Below are 26,384 nucleotides of genomic sequence, written 5' to 3' on the forward strand. Positions count from 1 at the left end.
TAACTAAAAGTTAATGTGAGATATACAATAAACAAAATTATTCAACTTGTATAAAATTAAATATTAAAAGTCCTGTAATAACCACATGCAGAGCAGAATAAAGGCAGTCCTTATTCCAGTGAGAATTAGGCATCTGGTGAGCACTGTTGTTTTATAGTGTATCCTTCCCTTAGAAATCATTCCTTAACTCATCAGTATCGGCGGCCATAGCTTGGAGAACTGTAGGAAGAAGATGAAGAAAAGGTTGTTGTGAAACTTGATCCCGTGGCATCAAAACTGCCTCTTCTGGAGCCTGACCTGGAACCAGTTCTTGAGCCAGACCGTGACCCAGTAGCTGAGCCTGACCCGCTCATGCTATAGGGACTGTAGAGGCCTTTGCTTGATTGAGATGATGCTTCAAGTAGTCGCAGACCAGTCCCCTCCTCTATCATGCTTCTTTCCATAGCGTCCTTGTAAGAGATTTTCAGCTTGGTTTTAGGGCATGTGAGATATTTTGAGTATGCACTAACATCTCGTAACTTCTGCGCAGTGCGTGCATCTAAGGTGCCCTTTTTCACAGCCTCATCTATAGAGACTCTGCTGGTAGCATCTGGTTCAATTAATCCACCAGTGAGATACTGGACCTCAAGGAATCGCTGCCCGGCCTCATAGTAGAGCCAGCCTTTCTTTAGAGCTTGGGCTGCTGACATTTTGGTTTTGGTTCTGGGATCCTCAAATCCATTGTGCGCCTTCTGGGCTAGACTAATGCGGTCCACCATAATTTTATCCACAAGCCCTTTGTTCATTGCATCTGCAATGGAGAATTTCTCTCCGGTATTTGGATCAATAATACCTCCTGTGCAGGCCTGAGCTTCCAACAACCTTTGACCTGTTATATTGTCCACAAGGTTTCTGTGTATGGCCTCTGTGATGGACACCTTCTCCAGTGTTTCAGTGTCTAAGATTCCAGCCACAGGGCCTGTTTCCTCTGTTGGGTCGTTCCAGGTGGTTGCTGGTGTTTTAATAGAAGGTACTGGGCTCATGGGGTAAGAGGAAGAGGAGCCAAAGGAGGATGAACGTGATCTGACACCGCTCATGTTTCCAGACAGCATGTCTGCAAACTCTGTGATGGATAGAGTTCCTGCACGGTACTGATCCAGAGCCGACTTGTCAATCAGGCCCTTTGAGATTGCATCATCAATGTCATACTGCCGCCCCGACCTTCTGTCAGTGATCATGGATTTTACAACTCCATCAGATGAGGTGATGGTAATTTCCTCCCATTCACACTCCTGCTCTGCAAGCTCGAGATAGGTCTGGTGGTCAATGAGCCCTTTCTGGTACGCCTCATACACAGACATCTCTTTGCCGGTCTCTGGATCAACAATGACGACCCTACGTTTGCGAACAGAGGACTTGGATGATGTCTTTCTCTCACGCTTCTTTTCTTTCAGCAGCAGCAGGGCAAGGCCTGTTTCTGGGTCAATCATACATCTCTCCATCAGCTGTAAGTAGGTAAGATTTTCCTCAGTGTTGGGATCAAAGAAGCCCTTTGTGTCGTCAGATGGGTCAGTGAGGATTCCATTCATTTCCTCATCAAAGAGGCCACGTTCATATGCTGTTTCAACTGGCAAGCGATGGCTCTCCTGTGGATCAATGATTCCACCAGTAGCAATTTGGGCTTCTAGCAGGCGAATGCCATGGTCTTTCAGAATGAGGCCCTTTTTCATAGCCTGGAATAGTGAGATGATCTTGCCAGAATAAGGGTCCTTGTAGCCTGTGACAGCTCGTTCAGCTGAGTGGAGTTTATCTTTAAACTCTGGGCCAACAACACCCATCTTAACAGCTTCACTGACATTTAGTTTCAGGTTCTTAATAGGATCAATTACATATCCTGTGGCAGCTTGAGCCTCAAGGAGCTCAAAGGCAGTCCCTGGTCTGATCATGTTCTTCTTCATTGCTTGATAAATAGACAGACGGTCTTTGCTAGATTCTACATACACACCAGCAATACAGCTGATACCCTCAAGGTATTTCTTTAGGTCTCTGCTGACCTCCTCCACTGTAATGACACCCTCAGTGAGTTCATTGTATGTCTTTTGGTCAATAATCTGTGAACGAAGCAGCTCATCCACAGTGATTTGCTTTCTGAGACCCTTGAAGAGGAGTCTTCTATCTGCCAGTGAAAGTAGCCGCAAACCACTTTCTTTATCAACTCTGCATCTTTTCAGTAGCTGGGCATAGGACTGTTTGTCATCTGCCATTGGATCAGTGTAACCTCGCACATCCCCAGTGGGTTCAGATATTCTGTCAAGTGTCTCCTTGTTCATGTATCCACGCTGCATGGCAACATCTGTGGGGAGGCGGAAGTAGTATTCAGGATCCATTAATCCGCCAGTGGCATTCTGGGCCTCCAGAAGCCTCAAGGCATAATCCTCAGGAACAAGGTCTTTTTTCATTGCCTGGAAGAGGGAAATCACTTTCCCACTGTACGGATCCTTGTAACCTGTAACTGCTCTTTCAGCAGAAAGAAGTTTATCATGAAGTTCAGGACCCACAAGCCCCTTGCGTACAGCTTCATCAACTGTTAGAAGTTCATCTTTCACTGGATCAATCATGAATCCTGTTGCTGCTTGGGCCTCAAGGAGATTCAAAGCAACTTCAGGCTTAATCTGTCCGTTCTTCATAGCCTGGTAAATGCTGATCTTTGGAGGACTGTCTGACATGATTCCAGCAATGCAACCAGTACCAAATAGGTACTGTTTTACTGATGGCATTTCCATGACCTCACGAATAGTAATCTTTTCTTGTTTCAAGAGGTTGTATGTGTGCAAGTCAATAATTCGGGCGCTGTATAGCTCCTCAATAGTAATTCTTCTTCTGATTACATCACATGACATGCTCTGCTCTGACTTCATAGTCTCCCTTTGTTCAATGATTTCAATGATTATGATTAGCATTCTTTCCTTTGTGATTTTCCCCGAGCGATACTGCTCCATGAGGCGGCGTCTCTCCTCATCTGGAAGCATATTTGAGTTCATGACTTCCCAAATGGTCATAGTCTTTCCTGCAAAACTCTTATGAGGGATCTCAATTTGAGTGTTAGCTAGATCTGTTTGGGCTTGCTCCTCTGTGTACTGATAAGATTTCTCAACAGGAGCAGCTGCTTCGACCTTTGACAGAGGCAGATAGCACAGACCAGAGTTGGGATCTCTTACACATTTCTCCACCAACTGCTTGTAAGTAACACTTTCATTGGTGTTGGGATTGGTGAAGCCTTTAACGTCACCTGAGGGTTCATTGAAAGACTTTGACATTTGTTTACTCAAATAGCCACGCTGAATGGCCACATCATTGGGTACACGATGGCTGCTGACTGGATCAATGATCCCTCCTGTAGCAAACTGGGCTTCCAGAAGAGGAATAGCATGCTCCCTCAGAACAAGCTCTTTCTTCATGGCTTGTAATAGAGAAATCTTATTGCCTGTATACGGATCTTTGTATCCCGTCACTGCTTTTTCAGCTGAGAGAAGTTTCTCATGAAGCTCTGGACCAACAACTCCATCCTTCACAGCATCATCCACAGAGTATTTCAGATTTTTGACTGGATCAGTTATGAAACCACTTCCAGCTTGGGCCTCAAGTAGAGCAAGCCCAGTGTTTTGTTGCAAAACATTCTTTTTCATTGCTTGATATATGCTTAACTTCTCATTTGAATCTTCTATAGTGATACCATCAATGCGGTCTGTGCCCTGCAAGTACTTCCGAACCTTGTCAGTCTCACTAACTTCTTTAGGCGTCTTTTTACCCTGTTGGAGTTGGTCAAATGTAGCCTTATCAATGATGTTGGAATCAAGCAAAGAGCGGGCAGTGACTGGTTCCCTGAGGCCTTCAAAACTGGCCTCTTCCTTTGGTTTGTCCTCTTTTTCGTCAACCATTGTTATCACAATCTTTATCAACTTTTCAATTGTCACCTGCCCCATTCTGTACTGGCGAATCAGCTCTATTCTTTGCTCCTCAGTGATGTATACAGAGTGTATAATCTCCCAAATTGTGACTTTTCTTCCTTTGAAAGGGCCATACTCCAGCTCCATCGTCTGGTTCAGAGCCTCTTTTGTCTTAGCCTCTGTAATCTGTTTGTCTTCTTTTGGCTTTGCAGCCTTCTTTGAAAGAGGAAGCAACAAGAGTCCAGTTTCTTTGTCGGTGACACATTTATTCATGAGCTGAGCATAGGTTGAATCCTCTTGTGAGTTAGGATCAAAAAAGACCTTTGTTTCCTCAGTGTTTTTGTTCAAGGTCTTGCTGATTTCCTCATCAAAATATCCCCGCTTGCAGGCGACCTCATGTGGGATGCGATAGCTTTTAATTGGGTCAATAATTCCACCTGTTGAGAGTTGTGCCTCAAGCAGACGAATGCCATGGTCTTTCTTTATAAGGCCTTTGTTCATGGCTTCAAACAGAGACACCTTCTTTCCTGTATATGGATCTTTGTAGCCGCTTACAGCTCTCTCAGCTGACAGAAGTCGTTCATGCAGTTCTGGTCCCACAAGACCCGACTTAACAGCTTCATCAACAGGGACCCTCTCATTTTTTACAGGATCGATTACAAACCCAGTCGCTGCTTGAGCTTCAAGAAGATTCACCACAGTTTCCGGAGACAGTAATTCTTTCTTCATAGCTTGATAGAAAGGCATTTTCTCCTTGGTTGGTTCATTCAACAGTCCAGCAATGCTCGGTGTTCCTTGTAGTGCCTTCTGCACAGGCTCCATCTCAGAGATCTCTTTAACTGTTATCTTGCCATTGCTCAACTTGTTGAACAAGTCTTTGTTTATAATCTTAGACTCTAACAGTTCACTGGCAGAGACTGGAGCCCTCAAACCATTAAACACATTTTCATTGTTCTTCTCCTTGTCTTCCACAACAGTGATAACAATCTTAATAATCTTCTCTACTGTGATCTTGCCTGTCTTGTACTGGCGAATCAATTCTCGTCTTTGCTCTTCAGTGAAGTATTCAGAATTTATGACTTCCCAAATGGTGACAGTTTTGCCTTTGAACCTTCCAAAAGGCACAACAACAGTTGATTTACTGAACACTTCTTGAGTCTCCAGATCTGTGCACTCTTTTTGAGCAGCTTGCTCTGTTATTGGTAATATCAGCAGTCCTGTCTCTGCATCCTTGGTGCATTTCTCCAGTAACTGTTTGTAAGTGAGTTCCTCCTGAGTGCTGGGTTCAATGAATAATTTGCCATCATCACTGGGGTCAGTGAGTTTCTTGTTCATGTCTGCATCAAACTGACCCTGCTTGTAGGCCGTCTGAAGTGGCGCTCTATGACTATTGATAGGGTCAATGATGCCACCAGTTGCAAGCTGCACATCTAGGAATTTGGTGGCCGGCTCTTTTTCGATAAGTCCCTTGTTCATGGCCTCAAAGAGAGAGATTTTGGCTCCAGTGTAGGGATCTTTGAAGCCAGTGGCTGCTCGCTCTGCAGAGAGCATCCTGTCATGGAGCTCAGGGCCTATTAACTCATCTTTAACAGCCTCATCTACAGAGAGGAGTTTATTTTTCACTGGATCTACCATGTAACCAGAAGCTGCTTGAGCTTCCAGGAGCATTGTGGCAGTGTTAGGAGTAATCTTTTTCTCAGTCATAGCCTGATAGACACTCATTTTCTCTTTGGATGGAGTCAAGACACCTCCGACACAGCTCTGACCCTTAAGACATGATTTAACTTTATCAGTCTTTCCAAGGTCTTGCACAGAGACTTTGCCCTTTTTCAATTTGTCAAATTCCTTTTTGGTCAGGACACCAATGTCATGAAGCCTTTCAGCAGGAACCTTCTCTCTAATTCCATCAAATGCTAAAGGTGATTCTCCATCTTTGTTTGCTGCGTCCACTTCAACAGAGCCATTGAAAACTTTCTTTGTTGTTCCTACCATTGTCATGGCAACTAACTGCTCCTCAGGAACCTCATCAGTCTGGACTTCAATTTCCTTCGTTTTGGACGCACTCTGTTTGGAGGCAACCTCAAGACTCTGAAGTTTCTCTCTGAGCTTTTTGTTTTCCTCTCCCAGAAGTTTTTCTTGTTCAAGCCTTTTCTTTTCAAGCACTTCCATTTCTTTCTGCTTGTTATTCATCTCTGCTTCAGCCCCCTTTTGTTTCTTTACAGCTTCATCCATAATGGCCTGAAGTTTCTTCTTCTCCTCTTCCATTATCTTCCGCTGACGTTCTTGTTCATCTTTGAGAGCTTTGGCCTTGTTCACTTCATCCTCAAACTGTTTCTGAAGCTTCTTTTTCTCATCTTCAACAGCCTTTTCTCTTTTCAACAACAGTTCCTTCTCTGTGAGGAAGGACTGCTGAAGAATGGCCTTCTGTTGCTCAATTTGTTCTTGTTGGGTATTTGCCATCTATTTGGAAAAAAGAAGAAAAAAATCAGTAAAATGTCAATGAAATATCACTTATCATTGCATGTAACGTAAAGGAATACTTAAAGTAACAGATCAACAATTTTGGAAATACACTTTCTTGTCGAGAGTTAGATGAGAAAACTGGACCCACTCTCATGTCTGTGCTCTTTATGAAGCTACAGCGAGCAGCCGGTTAGCTTAGCTTAGCGTAAGGATTGAAAACAGGGGGAATCAGCTAGCCTGGCTCTGTCCAAAGGTAGAACCTACCAGCACCTCTAAAGCAGACTAGCTGATTCCCACTATTTCATATTATATAGCTTCATATTTAGCATACAGACGTGAGAGCGATATTGATCTTTTTCATATAACTCTCCCAAAGAAAGCGAAAAAAGAGTATTTCCCAAAAATCCTTCAATGTTTTACTGGTTCCCATTTTAACTCTGCAGTATTGTTTTGAATTACATTCATATAAATTGCTGGATGTTACTTTAAGACTGCAATTTACATGAAATGTGCTTCCACAATTACTGTAGTTAGTGTGTTTAACAGGATTATGTTAATTGCAAGGGTTGTGTAAATTGACTGGTAATGTTAATTCATGTCAAAATACCTCTTTAGATTTTTTCTGAAGCTCCTCTGCCTCTTTTTTCAGTTTCTCCTTCTCTTTTTCGAGGTCGGCGATAGCTTTCTTCAAGTCATCAGCCTCTCTGGTGCTCTGTAGCCTCTGTGTCTCCAACTTTTGCACAACAGTTTCTGTAGTTTGTTTTTCGGTGTCTTGAAGACGCACTTTTGCTTCATCAGCTTGTTTCTTGAATTTTTTTGCCTCCTTTTCAGCTTTTGCCTGAGCGTCACTGAGTTCTTTCACCTTTAATTTCAGTTTCTCAGCTTCAGCTGAAACTTCAAGCTGTCTCTGTCTCTCAGCCTCTAATGACTTTTGGAAGCCCTCTGTTTCCTTATCAAGGCGCTGCTGGATCTGTTGCTTGTCCTCTAGTAGTTTTTTAGCCTTTTCCTGTGCCTGGTTCTTCTGTTTCTGGAGCTCTTCTGCCTCAGCTTTCAGTTTTGTAGCCTCTTGGATGGCCTGCATTTTCTCCTTTAGCATTTTCTCTGAAAGTGCCCTCTGTTCAGCTAAGTCAGACTCAGCAATCTGTCTCTGTCTGGCTGCTTCCTCAGCTTCCACACTAAGTCTGGCAGCTTCCTCCGCCAGGCTCTTCATTTTCTCTGCTTCCTCCGCAAGTAATTTCTGTGTATTATCTTTGTCTTTCTGCATGAGGCGCCGGTTTTCTTTCTCAATCTTAAGCTTAAGTTTCAGGAGCTCATCCATCTGGATCTTAACTTTGGACAGTTCATCCTCTACCTGTGCCTTCTGCTTGACGGCATCATTGACTTCACCTTTAACTCGCTGAAGCTCCTCGTCCAACACAGCTTTCTGCTTATCAGTCTCATCCAACTGCAGTTTAATCATTGCAAGTTCTTTCTCAACCTGAGACTTCTGCTTAAGTGCTTGCTCTGCTTCTTTTTTGTGCTTGGCCATCTCTGCATCAGCCTGCTTTTTCTGCTTTAGAGCTGCCGCCTCAGCTGCCGCTCGCTTGGAGGCCTCCTCCTCTGCTTCTTTCCTCAGCCTCTCTGCATCTTTTTGAGCTTTGGCCTGTTTTGCAGCTTCATCCTCTGCAGCTTTTTTAAGTTTTTCGGCCTCCTCCGCTTTTTGACGGAGCAGGGTAGCCTCTTTCTCCGCTTTCTCTTTGGCTTTCTCAGCTGCTTGAGCAAGTTTCTTTGCATTTTCAAACTCCTCTTTCAGCTTTTCCTGAGCAAGACTGTCTTCTTTATTCTTGCTGAGAACATCCTGGGCTCTCTGCTCTGCGGCGCTGCATTTCTGTGATGCCTCTTTAGCCAAAATGACCTGCTTCTCTGCGTCTTTTGCAGCCTTGTCTTTCTGTTTATTTGCTTCAGCAGCTTTCTTTTTGAGGCGTTCAACTTCCTCCTGAGCAGCTTTGCATTGTCGAGCTGCCTCTTCTTCTGCTGCAGTAATCCTCTTCACCTTCTCCTCAGATTCTTTCCTTTTCCTCTCTTCCTCTGCTGCAAGCTTTTTCAGTTTCTCAGCCTCTTCCTCAGCTTTGAGTTTGCTCTTCTGTGTCTCCTCTGCAATACCCTTCAGTTTCTTCAATTCCACCTCCAAATCCGACTTGCCTTTTGATGCTTTCTCAAAGTTGATCTTAATGATGTGAATTTCTTCTTCAACCACCTTCTTTTGCCTCAGAGTTTCTTCCACAATAGTTTTTTGCCTCTCTAACTCAGAATCAGATGAGCTCTTCAGGTGTGTGATTTTCTCTTCTATGTCTAGTTTATGCTGAGCAGCTTGATCCTCCAGCAGCTTTCTCTGATAAGCTTCATCCTCAGCTTTTCTTTTCAGTCTTTCATTTTCTGCTTCTTTAGCTTTCAGAGCGATCTCAGCTTCAGTCTTAAGAAGAGTTGCTTCGTTGATGGCAGCCAGTTTTTCTTGGAGGATTTTTTCAGCTTCAGCTCTCTGCCGAGCTGCCTCATCCTCTGCAATCTGCCTCTGCTTCTTCGCCTCCTCAGCAACTGATCTCAGTCTAGTGGCTTCCTCAGCAAGTTGTTTCATTTTCAATACTTCAGACTCAAGAAGCTGCTTGCTCTTTTCTGTGTTTGACAGGGTCTGCTTCTCAGCTTGAACCTTCATCTGCAGAAGAGCGTCCATTTCACTTCTGACTTTAGCCAGCTCATCTTCCAGTTGCTTCCTCTGGTTTTCAGCAGCATTCACCTCATTTTTTAGACGCTGGAGCTCATTATCCAACAGGCCCCTTTGTTGTTCAGCATGTTCAAAGTCAGCCTTTAGTCGTATGCATTCCTGTTCCGCAGACAACTTTTGCTGGGCTATTTGTTCTGCAAATTTCCTCTGTTTTTCCAACTCTTTCTCTGCATTCTCCTTCTGTTTAAGAGCAGCATCTTCAGCTTTAGCCTTTTTCTTGGCATCCCGCTCTGCCTCAACTTTCTGCCTCTCTGCTTCCTCTTGAGCCTGGCTCTTCTTTTGAGCTTCCTCTTCAGCTTGTAGCCTCAAGCGGAGAGCCTCGTTGGCTTTCTGTCTCCATGTTTCAAGCTCTTTCTCTGATTGCTCCCTGGCTTTGATAGCTTCCTCTTGTTGTTTCCTGAGTTTTTCAGCTTCCTCCTGCAACAGAAGGACAGTGCCCTGCTCTTTCTTAAGGGATTCCTCGAGTTTTGTTGCCTTTTCGTTGAATGCCATGGATGTGGTTTGCAAGTGCGTGGCAGTAGACTTCTGTGCCACCTCCTCTACCACCTTGATCTGCCTCAGTTTCTCCTCCTCGGCCTGTTTCATGCGCCTTTCTGCCTCCTCAGCTTGCATTTTGAATTTCTGCAGGTCATCCATTGCTTTCTGCTTCTGCTTGGCAGCCTCTTTTTCCGCCTCAGATTTACGCTTCAGCTCATCCTCTGCATTTTTCTTTTTCTGAGTCTCTTCAGTCACCTGCTTGCGAAGCCTTTCTGCCTCCTCCTGAGCAGTTTTCCTGAGCTTCTCAGCGTCGGCGGCCTTGCCTCTGAGCGTCTGTAACTCACCCTCAGCTGTGGCCTTCTGTTTTATTGTTGTCTCTAACTGGATTCTAATTATGTGGATTTCCTCCTCAATCTTGGTACGACTGAGTAGCGCCTCTTCCAGCTGTTGAGCCTTGGATTTGATCTCCTGCTCAGACAGACTCTTCAGATGATGCAGCTCCTGCTGTATGTTTTGCTTCTGCTTCTCAGCATCCACTGCAACATCTTGCCTCTTGCTGGCTTCTTCTTTCATCTTAAACTTCAGCTCCTGGGCTTCTTGTTCTGCTTTGGCCACAGATTTAGCTTGAGCCTCAGCCAACTGTTTCTGTTTATCTAACTCGGCTTGTATCTCTGCCATCCTTTTCCTCTCCTCTTCTTTTAGTTTTTCAGAAGCTTTCTGTATTAGTAGAGGCAAAGAGGGAGTAAAGGAATTGAGATAATGTTAGAGGTGTTAGACTATAAAATAAAACTTCAATGTGAAAGTAGTTATAAAACATGTAGGTACATGAAAATGTAAATACATGAGAATATGTTACAACTAATTATCTACAACGGATAGAGAGTTCTTTTAACTACAGGGAAAATACTGTATTGGGAAATGCTTGTCATGTTTATTTAATGTATGGCACACAGAATGGCACTTTACTTCACAACACAGCACGACACTACACTTAACTTTCATGCAGGTATTTTAATTGATCAAAGTTTTATATAATCTGTGTAATAAGGCCTGGTCACATTTTACACATTAGTATTGTATATTATATTAATACAACAATATGTGTATGTACTAGTAATAACAGCAAACTTATGTTTTAGTATAAGTACTGTCAAAGTGTTGCTGCTATATTTACTATACTAAAACATTTAATATTTGGGTTTCTAAAGGAACGTTGTTGCATAATTCAGTCACCATTTGATATTTTGAGTCAGAGGCATGTCTCTCCTCAATCTTTACATTCACAAAATAAAGCGGCTTTTTGTAAAATGTGTAAAGTAATTGAGAAGAAATAGGCAGGGAGTAAATAATTAGCAGCATGCAAAAAGTATCAAGCGCAGCGGGAAAGATACTAAAGACCTTGTAAAGAAATTATGAAGCAGCCCAGTAATTTAATTAAATGTGATTATATGGAATTGCATCACAGCAAGTCAGAATTCAACCAGTATACTCTCACTATGAAGAATAGCATAGTGATGCAGCAAACACAGCATGATTTGATGTAACAGAGAACAGGAAGTAAGCTTGGATTAAAATGCAAGTGACAAGACATAAATCCAAGATCAAATCTGACAACAGCAAACATCAAGAGATGAGTTCTACTCTTCAGTGGGAATGGGCGACGCATTGTGAAATTGTACGGGTGACTGACACCTAAAAAGGAAGGTCCAAAACTTTAGAAACCTGTCATATTGATCTGCAATTAACCTCCTAAGCCTCCTATATTTATTTGCCAGTGCAAATCATTATTCAAAAATTTTAGAACTGAAACAAGAAGCGAATTAATTGATTAGATGATTGCCAACTATTTTGATAATCGATTAATTGTTTGAGTCATTTTTAAACCAGAAATAGTGAAAAAAATATTCTGATTCCAGCTTCTCAAATGAGAGGATTTGCTGTTTTTTTTTGTTATATATGATTTTAAAGTAAATATCTCTGGGTTTTGGACTTTTGGTCAAACAAAACAAAACTTCTGAAGACGTCAGGGCATTTTTTTTAACGTTTCATAGACTAAAAGATGAATCAACTAATCAAAAAATAACAATTACAAATCAGCAGATTTATCCCAATAAATGCTTTTATGTCACATTACTATATTAAGACAATAGAAACACATAGAATAGCTTGCAAAATGCATTAAAAGTTGGCAAACACGCTTACAGGAAGCTGATCAGTAAGAGACACGTGAATTCTTAATGAACTGAGAACGGACTCAATTATGAAAGGTGTCCAAAAAATCCTGAACCTTCCCTTCAGTACAGACGAGGGTCTGATGTAGAGAGGAATGACATGAACTCAGAGGGTCTTTTTTTAAATACCTGGTGCTTTGGGGGTTAATTCATCTCTTAAGCGCGTGATTAATATTCATCATGACAAAGCACTGGCGAGCAGGTCAAAAGGATCAAACACAATAGAAAGTTAGAAAACAAGAAAGGGGAGAAAGTAAAGGTAAGGTAGATTGAAAAAAAAAACATATCTGTGAAGGCAGGTAGCCAAACTGAAGCCTTCAAATCACAAGTGATTTCAAGAGGAAATAAAAAAGCAAATACTAAATCAAAGATTGTTGTAGAAGCAGTTAAGCAGTTGGAAAATGTGACTGAATTCAGGGTAAAATCAGTCATATGTACAGACTATGTGACATGATTTGACTAAATACACAGTGTTGGGGAATGAGAGACATAAACTGTAGTGGGGATGTGATGTGCTGAAACACCAGGATGAAACAGTTTGCTTCACCACTGCACGCTGTCCGGTCACTCTCAACAGATTTGGACTCTCAGAAACAGAATCATAAATTTGGGTGCCAACATTTTGGAGGTATTTGATGACAAATGATTTCCCATACATTAATCGGTTAACAGGTGAGGGTGGCATTGTTTGTGTTAGTGGGAACCTGCTGCCGAGTGTCCTCGCAGTTTGTGTGTACTTACCTCATCATCCTCCAGGCGGCGCTGTGTTTCTGTGATGAACTTGATGTACTGGCTGGTGAGAGTCAACAACTCACTGTAGCGGGTTCTCAGAGTAACGTACTAAAAGAAATGCAGTGGCACAGATGAGTTAACAGTGTATTTACTTGACTTTAAGAGCATCTTCTACCAATCTGATATTCTTCATAACACATTTAGTTCCCAGGATTATGTATATGATAGTTACAGGCATTTTTAGATTTCAAAAACAGGTCACACTCAAACTGGAGCTGCGCACGTCTTTGCTCTTGTCAGGTGATGTGTGATTAACCTACCTCTTGAATGATATCGTCAGATGCACACTCCATTTTGGGTTTCTTTAAAGGAGATGCTATGGGATCCTGGAGGGCTTTGTAAGTCAAAATCTGGAGCTCGTAATCCTAAAAAAAGAATAAAATAATCTCAAATTGACCAGAAAATAAACTTCCTTTTGTTGTAGAGCTGAAAATATCAGCACATACCTTGACTGAATCAATGTAAGCCTTTGCATTTTTCTGGCAATTTTCCACCTTGTCCTTATTTTTCTCAATCTCTTCCAGGAGTTTCTGTAAAAATACATGAAAACATTAAAACAGACAATATTTCATTATTGAAACAGTATTTCTTACATTCTCATGGTGAATTTCCATCATCTTATTCTACAAAAAACTCTTATTATCATTACTACAAATTTAACAGCCAGCGAGTCATTAGTGTGTGACCACCAGAGGGCATAATGACTTTTCTCCCCTTTACCCCACACATCTTATTCTTTTCTTCTACAATACCTTCTCCTCTGCCAGTTGCTCCTTGAGAGCCTTGCTGTCGCCGATGGGCACAGCTTGGATTTTCTCCTGCCTCTGCCTCGCCTCCCCGAGCCAGCGGATGAGCCACTCGTAGCTCCCATTGTAGGAGTTCATGTGGCGCCCGAGGAGGTCGAGCTCCCGCTGCCTCAGCTCGATCTGAGCAAACACGGCCTGCCAGCGGTCCAGGAGGCCGCTGACCAGCTGACGGTAATGCTCCAGCTCAGCGTCGCGCTCGCTGTGGATCCTCGTCATCTTGTCGTTGATAGCCGTGGCCCTCCTCAGCTCGTCCTGCAGGCGGTCAAATACCACCTGGTCTGCCTCTGCTTCGGCATGCATTGACTGTCGGACAAAAGAGCAAAGTGTCACCTTAACATGAAAAACAAAATATGTACATTGTAGATATGAACGAACTGTCAACATCTACAGAACAAAAAGCACCTTCAGCTGACTCCTCTGGTCCTCCACCTCCTTCTCTTCAGCTGGCACTTTGCTGACGTCACGCAGGCGAGTCTCGTAATTCTTCAGTGTGTCTTCTGCGTCTGTAGTGTTTCTGATCACAACATCGATGGTCTTCAGCCTGAAATCAAGAGGTTTAAACTTTGTAAAAAAAAAAAGCACAATAACAGCTGGAAATTTACCAGGAAGCGCTCAGAGAGTCACAAAGCCTCACTTGTCCAGGTAGACGGAGGAGAGGCCGTAGACGTGGTCCATCTTCTTCAGTGTGACGTCCAGTTCGGAGCGCAGCATCGGGGCGGAGCTGGACTGCTGAGGAGACGCCAGAACTTCCTCCGTCTTCTCAGTGATGGAGTTCAAGTCTTTCTTCAAGCCCTCCAACTCAGACTGGACTTTCTGTCATTGAAAAAAAGCCAATAATATGCATTTATTAACATTTTTGGAAGTATCAAGTGGTTAGTGGGATATGTAGTTTTGGTATTTCCTGTTCCTTCTGCACTTGGCTTTGTGTTTATGTTTTAAATCTCCTGTCGTTACCATTTGCTCTGCAGTCTTCATGGCGCAGGCTTTGAGGGGCTCCTTGTCCACAGGCTGTCGGAGGCGAGTCACTGTTCGATTCTCGCAACCCTCCAGCCTCAGATGAAGGTCCTTGAGCTGCGTCAGGTAAGTCTTGCACATCGACTCGTCTTGCTCTCCTGGTTGGATTGAAAAACAGTTATTTTTTTATTATTATTATTTTGCAGAGAACATCTCTGGACAAATACGCTGGTTGTTAGTCAGATTTTGCATTATATGTAAGATATAGTCAAGTAATCAAACATCTGCATAAAAACATGGCATACTCCTAAAGGTGCAGTATTAGTTAATTAATTACAGGATCTGGTATTTAACAGTGACATTTTAAAGCAGTGTTTTTGACTGAATCCAAAACTTACACTTAAAAGTAAGTAAATAAATAAAATAATCTAAATAAACTACAGGGGCTTTAGTACAATTACTCTCTATGATTGGTGAATGTATCTACGTCATATTGTACACACTAAATTTACTTGTTGATCGGTTCCATGTCGATTATCCGTCATAGTGGTTAATCTATCCGTTAATTGATTAAATCATTCAGTGATAAAGATCAGCTGCCATGAAACTCATGCACAGAGACAAGAATGCAACAATGAGTGAAGTTAGGGGGGATACCAAAATCAGTGAGGATGATGAAGCTGATTGAGTTAATGAATGAAATGAAACACGACAGCACAACAGCCCTCAGTGCACACACATACACACACACACACACACAGATACACACACACACACACAGATACACACACACACACACACATAGATACACAGTCCTGTTTAGCCAATCAAAAGCTCCTACTGCACATCTGGTGCTGTAACTGAAACACCTTACCTGCCCTGGGTGGCACATAGCCTGTAATGTGAATCCAACAGTCAACTTACACACACACACATGACCATGACTGAATTTCAACACAAACGTTTGAGAAATGACTAAATGAGAAAAACTTAAACTTAAAATAAAATATACGAGTCTTATAATCAATGTCAGACCCTTTCTGACCGTTTGGGTGATGATGAAAGAGGCCACAGTGGTACATGAAGTACAATACGCACCTTGTTCTGCAGAGCTGACCATTGTGTTGTAGTGCTGGTTGGCTCGGTTGTAGTTGGACTCCACCTGCATTCGGTCCTCCGCCCCGAACATCTGGGAGTCCTGGCTGTCTCTCAGGAAGTCCTGGTAGTGCAGCTCCAGGTTCCTCAGTGCCAGACGGTACTCCTCCACCGTCAGGGTCTTAAACTACAAGGGTGCAGATGAAGGAGGAGGAGGGGGGGGGGGGGGGGGGGCAAGGATGATGAATATTAAACGTTATGAAAACACTAGTTCAACACAATAAATGATTTACAGTATGTTAACGAGTAGAGTGTAAAGTATTAAGTATATCTCTCTGTAGCCAAAATCATAAATGATTTTGTCCTTTTTCTGCTGAGAGTAACTGAAGGCACGTAAACTGGTACTTACAGGTTAAACTGTTGAAAAGCTGTTCAAATAATATCATGATTAGCAGACAATGTTAAACTACTCTTCTACAATTCTCCAGGATATATTATATCATATTTCCCTCCTGTCTTACATTCATGTTTGGTAAAATGTTAAAAGTCACTGTGCTTCAGGGGGTTTCATAGCAACTTAAAGGCACTGTTAGTGTGTTTGTTCTTCTGTAACACAGTATGTCCTGTGTTGTTACCATGGTGATGTTCCAGGTCTTGATGATGTGGATGTCTCTCATCAGGTACTGCCAGGACAGCAGGCTCTTCATGTCCACAAACATCGTCTGCCACACCGTGTGCAGCCTCTGGAGGTTTCCATCCAGTCTGAGGGAGGTTAAATTGAGATTAGCGCTTGTGTACTGTGTGCATGCGAATCTGGATTTTAACTCATCTAAGACACCATGTTTCAACTCTTTCAGCTCACCCGGCAACAGCGTTCACCGCGTCCTTATTGGTGGGTGGAACCAGGAAGCAGATAGATGGCACAGACGCCTCGCTGCCTTTATCATTCAGCACCCTCCACTTGTAAGGCTGCGAGTTGTTCAACAGAGCGCACTCGTCCCCTCTGTGGACTGTGATCTGGAGGAAGGTAAACAAGATGTCCGACTGGTCAACGGACTGAATCTACGACGGGATATTCCTGTAATTTCCTGGTGTTTACTAAAAACTACTACAAAAATAATAAAACTGTATTAAAAGTATTAAACTTTAGAACTCTATAAGCGTATTTAACAATATTTAACAGAATGAATGAGTTGAACTGATTGTCATTCCATGCAAAAACAGTTAAGGCGAATACCTCCATCTGTTTGAAGTCGCAGACGGCCTGGATGGGCTGTTTGCCCTTTATTGCTGTAGCAGGGTTACGTGGTTTTAGCTGGACGATGGTCTTGGCCCTTCGCTTCAGGCCTTCCAGGTGAGTTTTGAACTCGGTCAGTTGCTCTTTCTCATCCTGTGAAGAACCCGAGATTCAACCTGAATACTCAAAAGTTTTATGGTGTTTCATGCACAATTCTTATTGTTAAGCTTCACCAAGAAATCATTCAGCAGGAGTACAAACTGAAATCTCTCCTCACGCAGATATTGTTTAATTTCCCAGCACGCAGAACAAGTTGTTCTCTCCTACAATATAATAACAGCATCTTGATGTGATGGCAAGTAAACAACACAATGGCGAATAAACCTACAGCTGCGTCCTGCAGCAGATCCTCCAGCCGTGTGACTGTGATGGAGCGGTCGCAGGTGTACTTCCTCTTCATTGTGTCCTGCATCTTTTTGATCTTTTCCTCCGCCTCCTTCACGTCGGAGAAAAACTAGATGACAAAGAAAGTGGAGAAGTTGCAGTGTCGCTTGAGACTTCAGAACTTAAGTACGACTAACGGACAGGTGAGTAAAGAATACAAATTGTGCTTTTTATAAAAACCTTTCATGGATAAACTGACCACATTAACTGGACACAGGCAGTTTTTAAGTAATGAAGTTTTGTGGTGTAAGTTAGTGAACATACCTGGAAGTATGCAGTGTTTTCTTTCAGGTGGGTTTCGATGCAGCAGCACAGCTGGAGGATCCAACTCCACTGGGTCTGCAGAGCTGCAGTGAAGGCCTTGGGGGGGGGGGGAGGCGCAAAGGTGTTTTGATGAGGAGGACAAAAATAATACAGTCAAATGTTTAAATAAAGATTTCAACAATCGGATGTGGTGTTTGTAGTCTGTCGTCAAGTGAGTCCTTCTCCATCTTAAGTAATCGTACCTCGACAGTCTTCCTGGCAGGGTGTCCGTCCCTCAGCAGTTTGTCTCCTGTGACCTGGACACCGTTCATCTTCTTCTCCCTGAGCTCCAGGTCTCTCATCAGACCCTGCTCATCAGACACAACAAGGGTCAGAACCACATCACTGTCACCGTTACTATAAACCGCTCTGGGGAAACCTTATTACAACATCACACTGTTCCTCTACCGAGTAGTTTTCTTTCTTGGCTGCCATGTTGGTGTTTCGTTCACTCCAGTCGTAGTTGACCTCCTCCTCCTCCTTCTCATTCAGCCACATCAGCTCTTTGGTGGCTGCAGTGACGAAGGCGTGAAGCTGGTCCAGGTACTGCAGACGGGCCTTAGAGGCGTTCTACAAGGGAGCAGGTGACAAAAATGTTATGATACATTTTATTTTTATTTATACCACAATAAAAGGACTGAACAGCCTCCTGCAGCAACAATCTCACTTTTAGTTTACAGGTGTGTAACCACATACAGAAACAAGACTTTTTTAATAACTTCGAAGGCTAACACTCTTCAAGACCTGCAGACACCCGGTTATTCAGCCACAACAAAAAGATAGATCACTGACCATTTTTATGAGTTGTAATGATGATGTCTTTTTTGTAACTCACCAGCAGCTTTCCGTACTGCAGCTCCAGTTTTCCCAGATAGTCGCGGTACGCAGCCTTACTGGCAGGTGAGATCTGACTCTGGAGCAGGGAGAGGCAATAAGAAGCATTAGAAACAGGTCAGCCAAGCAACCTTTCATGGAACCTGGCCACCATGCATGTCTGCTCTACCTCAAATATTTCCTCATGTTTCATGTCAACTGTTTGTACCTCATCAGCCTTTGCCCTCTCGATCTTGGAGCGGAACTCCTCCACAGACTGGTGGAGGCCACGGTGGCTGCCCAGCTGGGACTCGACGGTGGGCAGATCGGAGCCCCACTCCCCGTCGTCCACCCGGCGCTGGTTCTCCTCCACCCAGCCCAGCAGATCGTGGATGTAACGCAGGGTGACCTCATCCAGCTCGGGTCGCACCCTCATGGGGGCCTGCTGCAGGACCTGGACGGTGTGGATCTGAGTCATGGGGATCTGCGTGGTGGTCACGCCTGACTTGAGGCGCAGGTTGTACTCGCTGCGGAGGTTCACCAGCCTCTCATGGAGACGATACACTCTAGAGCCAGAATATCAGTTAGTGCTGACATGAACAATATTTTCGAAACAGTTAATCAAGAAAAAATGCCAAATATTCACCGACTTTAGCCTCTAAAATTTTAGGATTATCATTTTTATTTTAGAATTGTGACATTTTATTGAATTAATAATGAATTCATTAATTAAAAAATAGTTTAGTAGATCAATTGATAATGAAAATAATCATTAGTTGCAGCCCTGATGTCAAAGGTTAGTCCTTTTAAATGTTTGATGAGTTTATTTCTTTTGCACCTGCGGTACATCTGCTCAGCTTGAAGGTGGCGTCCATCTTTGAGCAGCTGCACGTCGTTGAAGAGGAAGCGGATCATTCCTTCTGCTTTTTCCAGATCTGCTTCCATCTCAGCTGTGTGCTGAGCAGGTTTCCCCGAGCTCAGCATCCTCACATCCTGCAGCGCAGAGACAAAAACAGATTGCAGCTCTCGCGTGTGGCTGTGAGGATTTCTATTGGTTCGTTACAATGGTTTGTGTCTCACCGTCTGCAGCAGAGTCTCCACCTGGTTGAGCTGCTCCTCACACACCCCCGACTCCATCTGGACCTTACTGACGATCCTCTGGAGTCGCTCCAGCCTGCAGTGGGAGAGGGGAGGAGGTCAAAGGTCAAGAAGCTCTTTAGACAAACAGACTACCTGACAGTCAAACGAGGTACTTTCACTTTGTCTGATGTAACTAACTGAAGTAAAACCCGTCTCTTTACAAAATAAAACTAAATAATAGAATAAAAAGTTTAAAAAAAAGCACTCACTCCGTCTTCTGGCGGAATAAAAACTTTAACTCGTATCCCTGATGCATGAAAGCCATGATAGAGCTCTGTCTGTCTGTAGCGATGATATTTTTTGAAAATCTCAAATCCTGGAAGAACCAAAATCCAAAAGCTACGCCCTGCCAACCTTGTGATTACAAAAACAAGCGACTATCAAATGACCATATTATTGAGAGGGTGTTGCCATAGCAATGGCACGATTGTCATGTGTTTGCCCTAATACGACTTTTACCCCCCCCACCCCCTCCCACAAAATTAACTCAGTTTTATTTTGTTGCCCAAGTGGTCTTTATCATCAGGAAATGAGTCATCCTCATGGTCACACAGTAACCGTTGTGTTATGACTCATTTCTTTTTCTTAATAGTTTGTGGTTTTGGAGCAGTTTTCTAAAAAATGCAAAGTTTGCTTCGGTAGCAGAGCATGTGACGAGGTTGGGTTGGTGGCCTACTTACCTCTCAAACTCCGTCCTGAGGAGACGCTCTCTCTCCAGTATGGCGATGTGCAGGCGACCCCATTCCTTCTCCACATCAAAGGGATGGTAACCTGGCGGCACTTTGACGTGACCTGCCTGAACTGCACCCTGCAAAATAAAAAGCAGATTAGGGCTGCAACTAACCATTATTTTCATTATTGATTAATCCTGATTAATCGTTATGTCTTTAAAATGTCAGAAAGAAAAATCACAATTTCCCAAATCCCAAGTTAATGTATTGAAATGTCCAAAACCCTAAAATATTCAGTTTATTATCATGTATGACAAACAAAAGCATCAAATAGTCACATTTGAGAAGCTGTAAACAGTGAAATTTTGACATTTTTACTTGAAAAATAATGAAACAATTAATTGATTATCTAAATAGTTGCTAACAAATAAAGGAAACTATACTTAAACATGTAAAAATGACCACAAAATGACGACACTCCATCTTATCTATTGATAAACAGTACACATGTTTATCTCATGTGACTTGTCATTGCACTGACAGTCCGTAAAGGTTTCACTAAGTGCTCGAGGCCCGCAGGCATAACAGCAGGTGGTAAAACTGTCAAGTTTAAGACTGGTCTCTGTTATATTTGTAGGAAGACACATTGATGACTTAAACTTTAAGACACATATTGCAAACATGGCTGACTTTAATGACAGAATTCAGGTGTATAGCAGCTGTTAAGGAAACTCACCTCAAAAGACTTGAAGATGTGTTTGGAGCGGTTCTTGTCTGCCTCTTTCGCAGGAAGTTCTGTTTCCTTAAACTTCAGAAATTGACGCCAAAGAACCTGCAGATCAGAGAAGGGGATGACTAAATGTACCATCGGCTTCATCGTCATTGTCAAAACACCTTCTTTAAAGACTTAAAGGCTCAGATCCACTCACCTCAATCTCCTCATAGCTGGTGGGGAACTTCCTCTCCTCAAAGACGAGGATGTGGTGTCTGATCCACTGCAGCAGCATGGTGACCAGCTCATAATACTCCTGCCAGCGCAGCTCCAGCTCCTGAAGCACAGACACAGACTCAGGTTCAGCTTTAATAACTGGAGGATACGATTTTCAGACTCAGTTACAAGACTCATCCTTTCTACATATTTTCTTTGAAAAGGGATCATCAACTGAACTTCTTTATAAATCTGGAATATCTCTCATAGGCTTACTTTCCTTTTCTCAAGACTGGTTTATGGCTTCATGGTGATAATGCTGATAGCAATATACTAAGGTAAGTAAGACATTTGTACTCCTTACTCCTCATTGCTTGATGATCTTAGACCCCTGTTGCACCTATCACTCTACAACTACTACAGAAAATATTACGGTCATCATTTAGGCCGTGTTTACAATAGTAAAGTAATTAGTAATACTATAACCTTGCATAAGTTTCCATTTCTTGTCTCTGCTGCAAAATATCTTTCTAGTGATCATAAACTGATGATGAGGAAGAGGAGGACTCACATTGGCTTTGACACCATCCTGAATGTCTGGTACTCTGGGCATGACATCGTACAGAGAGGAGACATATGTGATGATGGATTTCTCATCTGGATGGGGCACATCCACATCTGTCGAGAGAGGAAAACGGCATTTTAAGAAAATGGCGCTGATTTTCAGTGGAATTCAAGAGGAAAGAGGAATCTTACTTGTGTCAGGGTTGATAGATAATAAAATGAAATAACAGATCTGTGCTCTTATTGCAGTTGAGGTGTGTCAACCTCTTTCGCGTAACTCCAGTAAAGCTGATCAGTGGCTAATACTAGACAGGTCATTCTGAATAACTCTTATTCTCTCATTTTAATAGCGTGAAGCTGAACACACACAAAGCTGAAATATTCCCTGAGTGAAGTGTTCAGGATGATACTGAACATGTCTCTCACCCTCTGGGTCCAGCAGTCTGGTGACGCCCAGGTCTCTCTCTGCCACGCTGAAGGCCTGCTCCAGATTCTCCTGGTTGCTCTGTCGGTACACTTGACTCATGTCAACCAGAGTGGGCCTGCGGACAGCAACCGGCCAGAGAGAACAGTCAGTGGAAATGGGTCGAAATTACACTGTTATTACTGTCAATCAAGACTTTTCTTAAATCATGTCTGACATTTGCAAATGTCAGATTCCTTACTTCTATGTTTCTGCAATTTCTTTCAATTTTATACCTGCCAGCCATGATTCCACATGGACGGCTGCCAGGTAAAATAAATGTTATGTAAAGTTATGTTGTATATTTCATATTTCATGTTGCTGGAGGCAGTGTGATCGTGAGTAGTGTGTCAGTTCCTGATACCAGAGAGGGCAAGCAAAAACAAGAGTCCTCGCTGCCAGACAAGCTTAAAATTCCCCCATCATTTTATACACAAAGATGACAGACACATTAACTTTCAGTGCACTTTGCCAGGAAGATAACTGCAGCCTAATAACATGTAGGCACAAGCACAGAGCATCTCATGACTGTGAGGGGACAAAAGCTCATCTTGTGATCACAAATAACAAAGAGAATGAAAACACAGAATGAACAGTAAATTCTGCACATTTAAGAAAGACTTTCCAAAACATCAAATTTGAACAAATATCCATACACTTGCACAACTCTCTGGATGTAGTATTCTTTGTGTGCCTGGGGTGCTTCTTTCTCCACATAGCAGGCCCGTCTGTAGGACAGTCTGTCCCTGCTCAGGTGGACGATGTGAGGCTCGGATCCTGATTCGTGCTCCTCGATCTGGGAGCCTCGACTGGAGCGAGCGCCGGGGCTGTGGGATCCTCGGCCAGAGTCGAAAGAGGTCTCGGCGGGGACGTCCTCGCACAGCATGATCACCCGGTCCTCCAGGTCGCTGACCGAGCCAGCTGTGCTGCTGGAGGCGCTGTTCAGACGCCTCTTTGAGGGAAACTTCCTCTTTAGCTTCAACATTGTAGCGGCGGTCAAGGTGCTAAAGGTTTCAAAAGTTTTGCTTTTACTTTCGCAAAAAGTTATGAAAAAGAATATCAGATATACGGCTGCTTCAAGACAGATTTCATCCTGGTTCAAGTCCACTGGTGATTCCTGATTATATCCAATCCTCTTCTCTGTTGCAGTCGATCATTGCTGAGAGTCCTCGCTGCAGCTGTTAAACCTCTGCACGTCCTGCTCTTCCTCCACCAAGAAAGACTCTATGGCAGAGCGGTTAGCGTACCTGTGTTTTGCTACAACCTGCCGAGCCTCCAGTGAGCATACCTTCAGGGCAATCTTTTCTCAGACTAGTGTGATACACCCACACTGTCAAAGAAAAGCTCTCTCTTTTCACACAGAGTGACGCCAACTCAGGTTGTCCATGTTATGTTTGTGTTGTGTGTCTTAAGTCTTAAAGTGGCACTCCACCCAAAATATATGGTTCCAGTATAAAACAGGCGTCTCCTGCAGGCTTGAGAGGTGGCTGTTAAAAGTCTCTAGGACGGCAGCTATGGTCAGCTGGACTTGGATTTTCATGACAAATGACAAGTTTTCACAGCAGGATATGTATCAAAAGCATCTATAGAAACCTTTCATGAACCCCCTGCAGCAGAATCAGTTTTTTATACACCTCAGTAAGCTTATATTTTTGCCCAAATATGGCCTAAATAAACTGCTGCAGAGGATGTTTAAGAAGCTTCAGTGGACGGTGATATTATTTTCCCACATTTTAAACCATTGTAACCAACTTAAACTCAAGCTGACCACAGCTGCTTTCTGAGATGGTAAAAGTTGAGCTTAAAAGTTAATTCTTTGCCTAAAAATTGTAGTTTGACTAAAAAAAGTCTTTTCTCAGGATATGAGATTTGATTTGATCAGAGCTGCGATTTATTATATAGTCAATCGTTCTGTTACAGATACTTCACAGGAGTGTCCTTATATTACAGCTTACAGCTACATTATATTGTGTTCTATAGACCCTTTAACCCCCATTTAATATTTATAAGCAGTATATATACAATTAATAGTGTTACCAGTCAGAAATAATAACAATATAATCTATCTATTTATATACAGCACTTTTTAAGTGCAAGGCCTTGTACATAATTAGTAAAATTGTGAAGTTGATTCTGTATTTTACTGGAAACCAATCAATGTGATGAATGAGTGAACTGGGGAGATAAAGTCTGAGTTGATGTTTATGTCTGTTTGATTTACAATAACCGATCCACATTTTGTCCTGACAAGTCAAGTGTTCTGCTGTAAAACTCAAAATATGAACTTGGCATTCATACCTCTGTACCTACTGCAATAAATAAGAAAAGACACAGCGACATGAAATATGCAAAAGGTCACAGGGAAGACCTTTTAACTGTGTGTAAAATTCATGTCCTACGGTGTTACAAGATCCCAAGTCCAGGCAAGCTCCTCTAACCAGAAAATGTTCCTGTGTGGTTTGAAAGATGCTTCGGTGCAACGAGCCTCCACGACATCCTCTCTTAGATAATCCTGTTGTTGAACAGGTAAGTTTAGGCTCCTTTTTGTAATGCATTAGTGCAGTTTACTGCATTATCAGATCTATCTATCTATCTAAACCTGGTAGTCTTAGGGCCGCACTCTAACCTCTACCGAGGATCAGTATCTCACCTGTGCTTGTGTATGATGGCGTTGAAGAGCTTGCCATCCCTCCAGCTGGTGGTGAAGTTGTCGCAGCGCAGGCCCTGGTATCCCTCCACCATCCTCTGAGACCAAAGCAGCAACTTCTCTTTGGCCGTCATGTCGTCCGACTGGCCGTTCACCTGAATGTCTGAGATCTGAAGGAGGAGACGGTGCATCTAGTCAGCGTTTTAGGGTGCAGATTGAGCAGAACTTCCATTTAATTTCCTTACAAAAAAAAGCCCTGAGCACTTGCACGGTTGCTCTTTTTAGCATTTTGGGAAGGGTTGCACTTCTGATGATATCTAGATCTTGATCCTTTTGGGTTTTAATGCACTTATTGTCTGGCAAATTAAACACAAACAAAGATTTTTTCCTAATCATTGTATATAAAGCTACCATAAATAGCGTCTTTGATATGATTGAAGTCTTGGCAGAAGGGCCGGAAAACTTTTTCCCGTTTGCCTGCTGATTTCTTCCAGACTTGAGATGAGTCACATTTAAACCTCAAACCACCACTTTTACTTGAAGGGCACATGAAATCCATTAAACTCACTGTTTTGGAGAGAAACACAAACGCTTTGTGATTATATGCGAGCAAACCAGAAATCATAAGAGTGAAAACGTCTATGAGTCACCGATCCTACAAAGTTATATTGTATGTTCCAAACAAACAATTCTCAATAATTACTCTGTCTGCTGTCAATGACTGTTGGACAGACCCTCCACAGGCAAATTCCTCTTTTTTTAAGAGCAGCGAGGCTAAACTGTGAGTCACAAGAGCACACTACAAAAAAGTCCTTCAGCAATATATATTCTCTTGCACAAAATGAGACAGACGACAAAATAAACCACAGGTTTAATCGAAACACGTGTTTTTTTAAAAGGTAAATTAAAGGTAAACCGTGTTGGCACAGAGGGACTCGACAATTTAATTTTGGTCCGGTTGACTCGCTGTGTCTATTTTGCATTAATCCGTCACCCAGTAGTTGCCGTCTGTGCCGTATCTATAATCAGATGTACAAACGGTACTCATTAAAAGTCCTTGGTGTTTGTTTTGGTCTGCTTGACGTACCAGATGGGTGGGGATCTCTACGAAACTGGGCACACGTTGTAAAAAGTTGCAACAATCACAGGAAACCTTTTAACTCTGTATGTTTTTGTTTTTTTTAACATAACTATTTGACTTAATACAGAAACCTCCACCTACTCAGGGATCCAATCGGTTCAAATGAAATATCTGCAACTTCTACTTGAATATTTTGTGTCTGTGCATCATTTCTTTGTGATTTTTACCCACAGATAAGACCAGAAAAACATCCTAAAGGAGGGTAAATCTACTGTATATTAGCTGCACATTATGCATTAAGTGAGTGCACTTCCAGTCCTGACAAATGTCATGGTCTCTTACTGGAACAAGTGTGGCTTTATTACCAATATATACTATTTTCAGTGTTTTGGCCATGATGATGAGTCATAGCAGAACTAACAATTTCACTTACAGGCTCTTTTCTTTTTCTTTTGCAGGAAAGGGTGGAGGAGGGAAAAAAGGAGGCATCTCTTCCTTCTGCTATTTTCCCTCCAGAAGGGAAACCCCGCTGCTGCAGTGTGGACGTGGGCACTAAAGTGACTCAGAAGCTGAATGGAAACAGGACCT

At 42.7% G+C, this 26,384-nt stretch overlaps 1 protein-coding gene across 2 annotated transcripts in view; it reads right to left on the reverse strand.

Moving 5' to 3' along the window:
- Positions 1-78: 78 nt before the first annotated feature.
- The window catches only part of pleca (plectin a), a 51,005-nt gene continuing 24,699 nt past the window's right edge, over positions 79-26,384 (reverse strand). For both annotated transcript variants that reach the window (XM_070921452.1, XM_070921453.1), the window contains 27 exons: positions 24,719-24,885; positions 22,032-22,147; positions 21,613-21,719; positions 21,043-21,162; positions 20,850-20,945; positions 20,123-20,250; positions 19,383-19,476; positions 19,141-19,295; positions 18,532-18,868; positions 18,325-18,402; positions 17,898-18,059; positions 17,693-17,797; positions 17,451-17,546; positions 17,131-17,256; positions 16,743-16,895; positions 16,368-16,522; positions 16,141-16,267; positions 15,509-15,692; positions 14,411-14,568; positions 14,091-14,269; positions 13,859-13,997; positions 13,403-13,759; positions 13,097-13,180; positions 12,911-13,015; positions 12,600-12,698; positions 6,997-10,344; positions 79-6,386 (listed from right to left, as the gene is read on the reverse strand). In XM_070921452.1, coding sequence (XP_070777553.1) covers positions 192-6,386; positions 6,997-10,344; positions 12,600-12,698; positions 12,911-13,015; positions 13,097-13,180; positions 13,403-13,759; positions 13,859-13,997; positions 14,091-14,269; positions 14,411-14,568; positions 15,509-15,692; positions 16,141-16,267; positions 16,368-16,522; positions 16,743-16,895; positions 17,131-17,256; positions 17,451-17,546; positions 17,693-17,797; positions 17,898-18,059; positions 18,325-18,402; positions 18,532-18,868; positions 19,141-19,295; positions 19,383-19,476; positions 20,123-20,250; positions 20,850-20,945; positions 21,043-21,162; positions 21,613-21,719; positions 22,032-22,147; positions 24,719-24,885 — 13,170 coding nt within the window. In that variant the 3' untranslated portion in view covers positions 79-191. The remainder of the gene's footprint in view (positions 6,387-6,996; positions 10,345-12,599; positions 12,699-12,910; positions 13,016-13,096; positions 13,181-13,402; positions 13,760-13,858; positions 13,998-14,090; positions 14,270-14,410; positions 14,569-15,508; positions 15,693-16,140; positions 16,268-16,367; positions 16,523-16,742; positions 16,896-17,130; positions 17,257-17,450; positions 17,547-17,692; positions 17,798-17,897; positions 18,060-18,324; positions 18,403-18,531; positions 18,869-19,140; positions 19,296-19,382; positions 19,477-20,122; positions 20,251-20,849; positions 20,946-21,042; positions 21,163-21,612; positions 21,720-22,031; positions 22,148-24,718; positions 24,886-26,384) is intronic.

Source organism: Enoplosus armatus, chromosome 16 (genome assembly GCF_043641665.1).
Source record: "Enoplosus armatus isolate fEnoArm2 chromosome 16, fEnoArm2.hap1, whole genome shotgun sequence".
NCBI lineage: Eukaryota > Metazoa > Chordata > Actinopteri > Centrarchiformes > Enoplosidae > Enoplosus > Enoplosus armatus.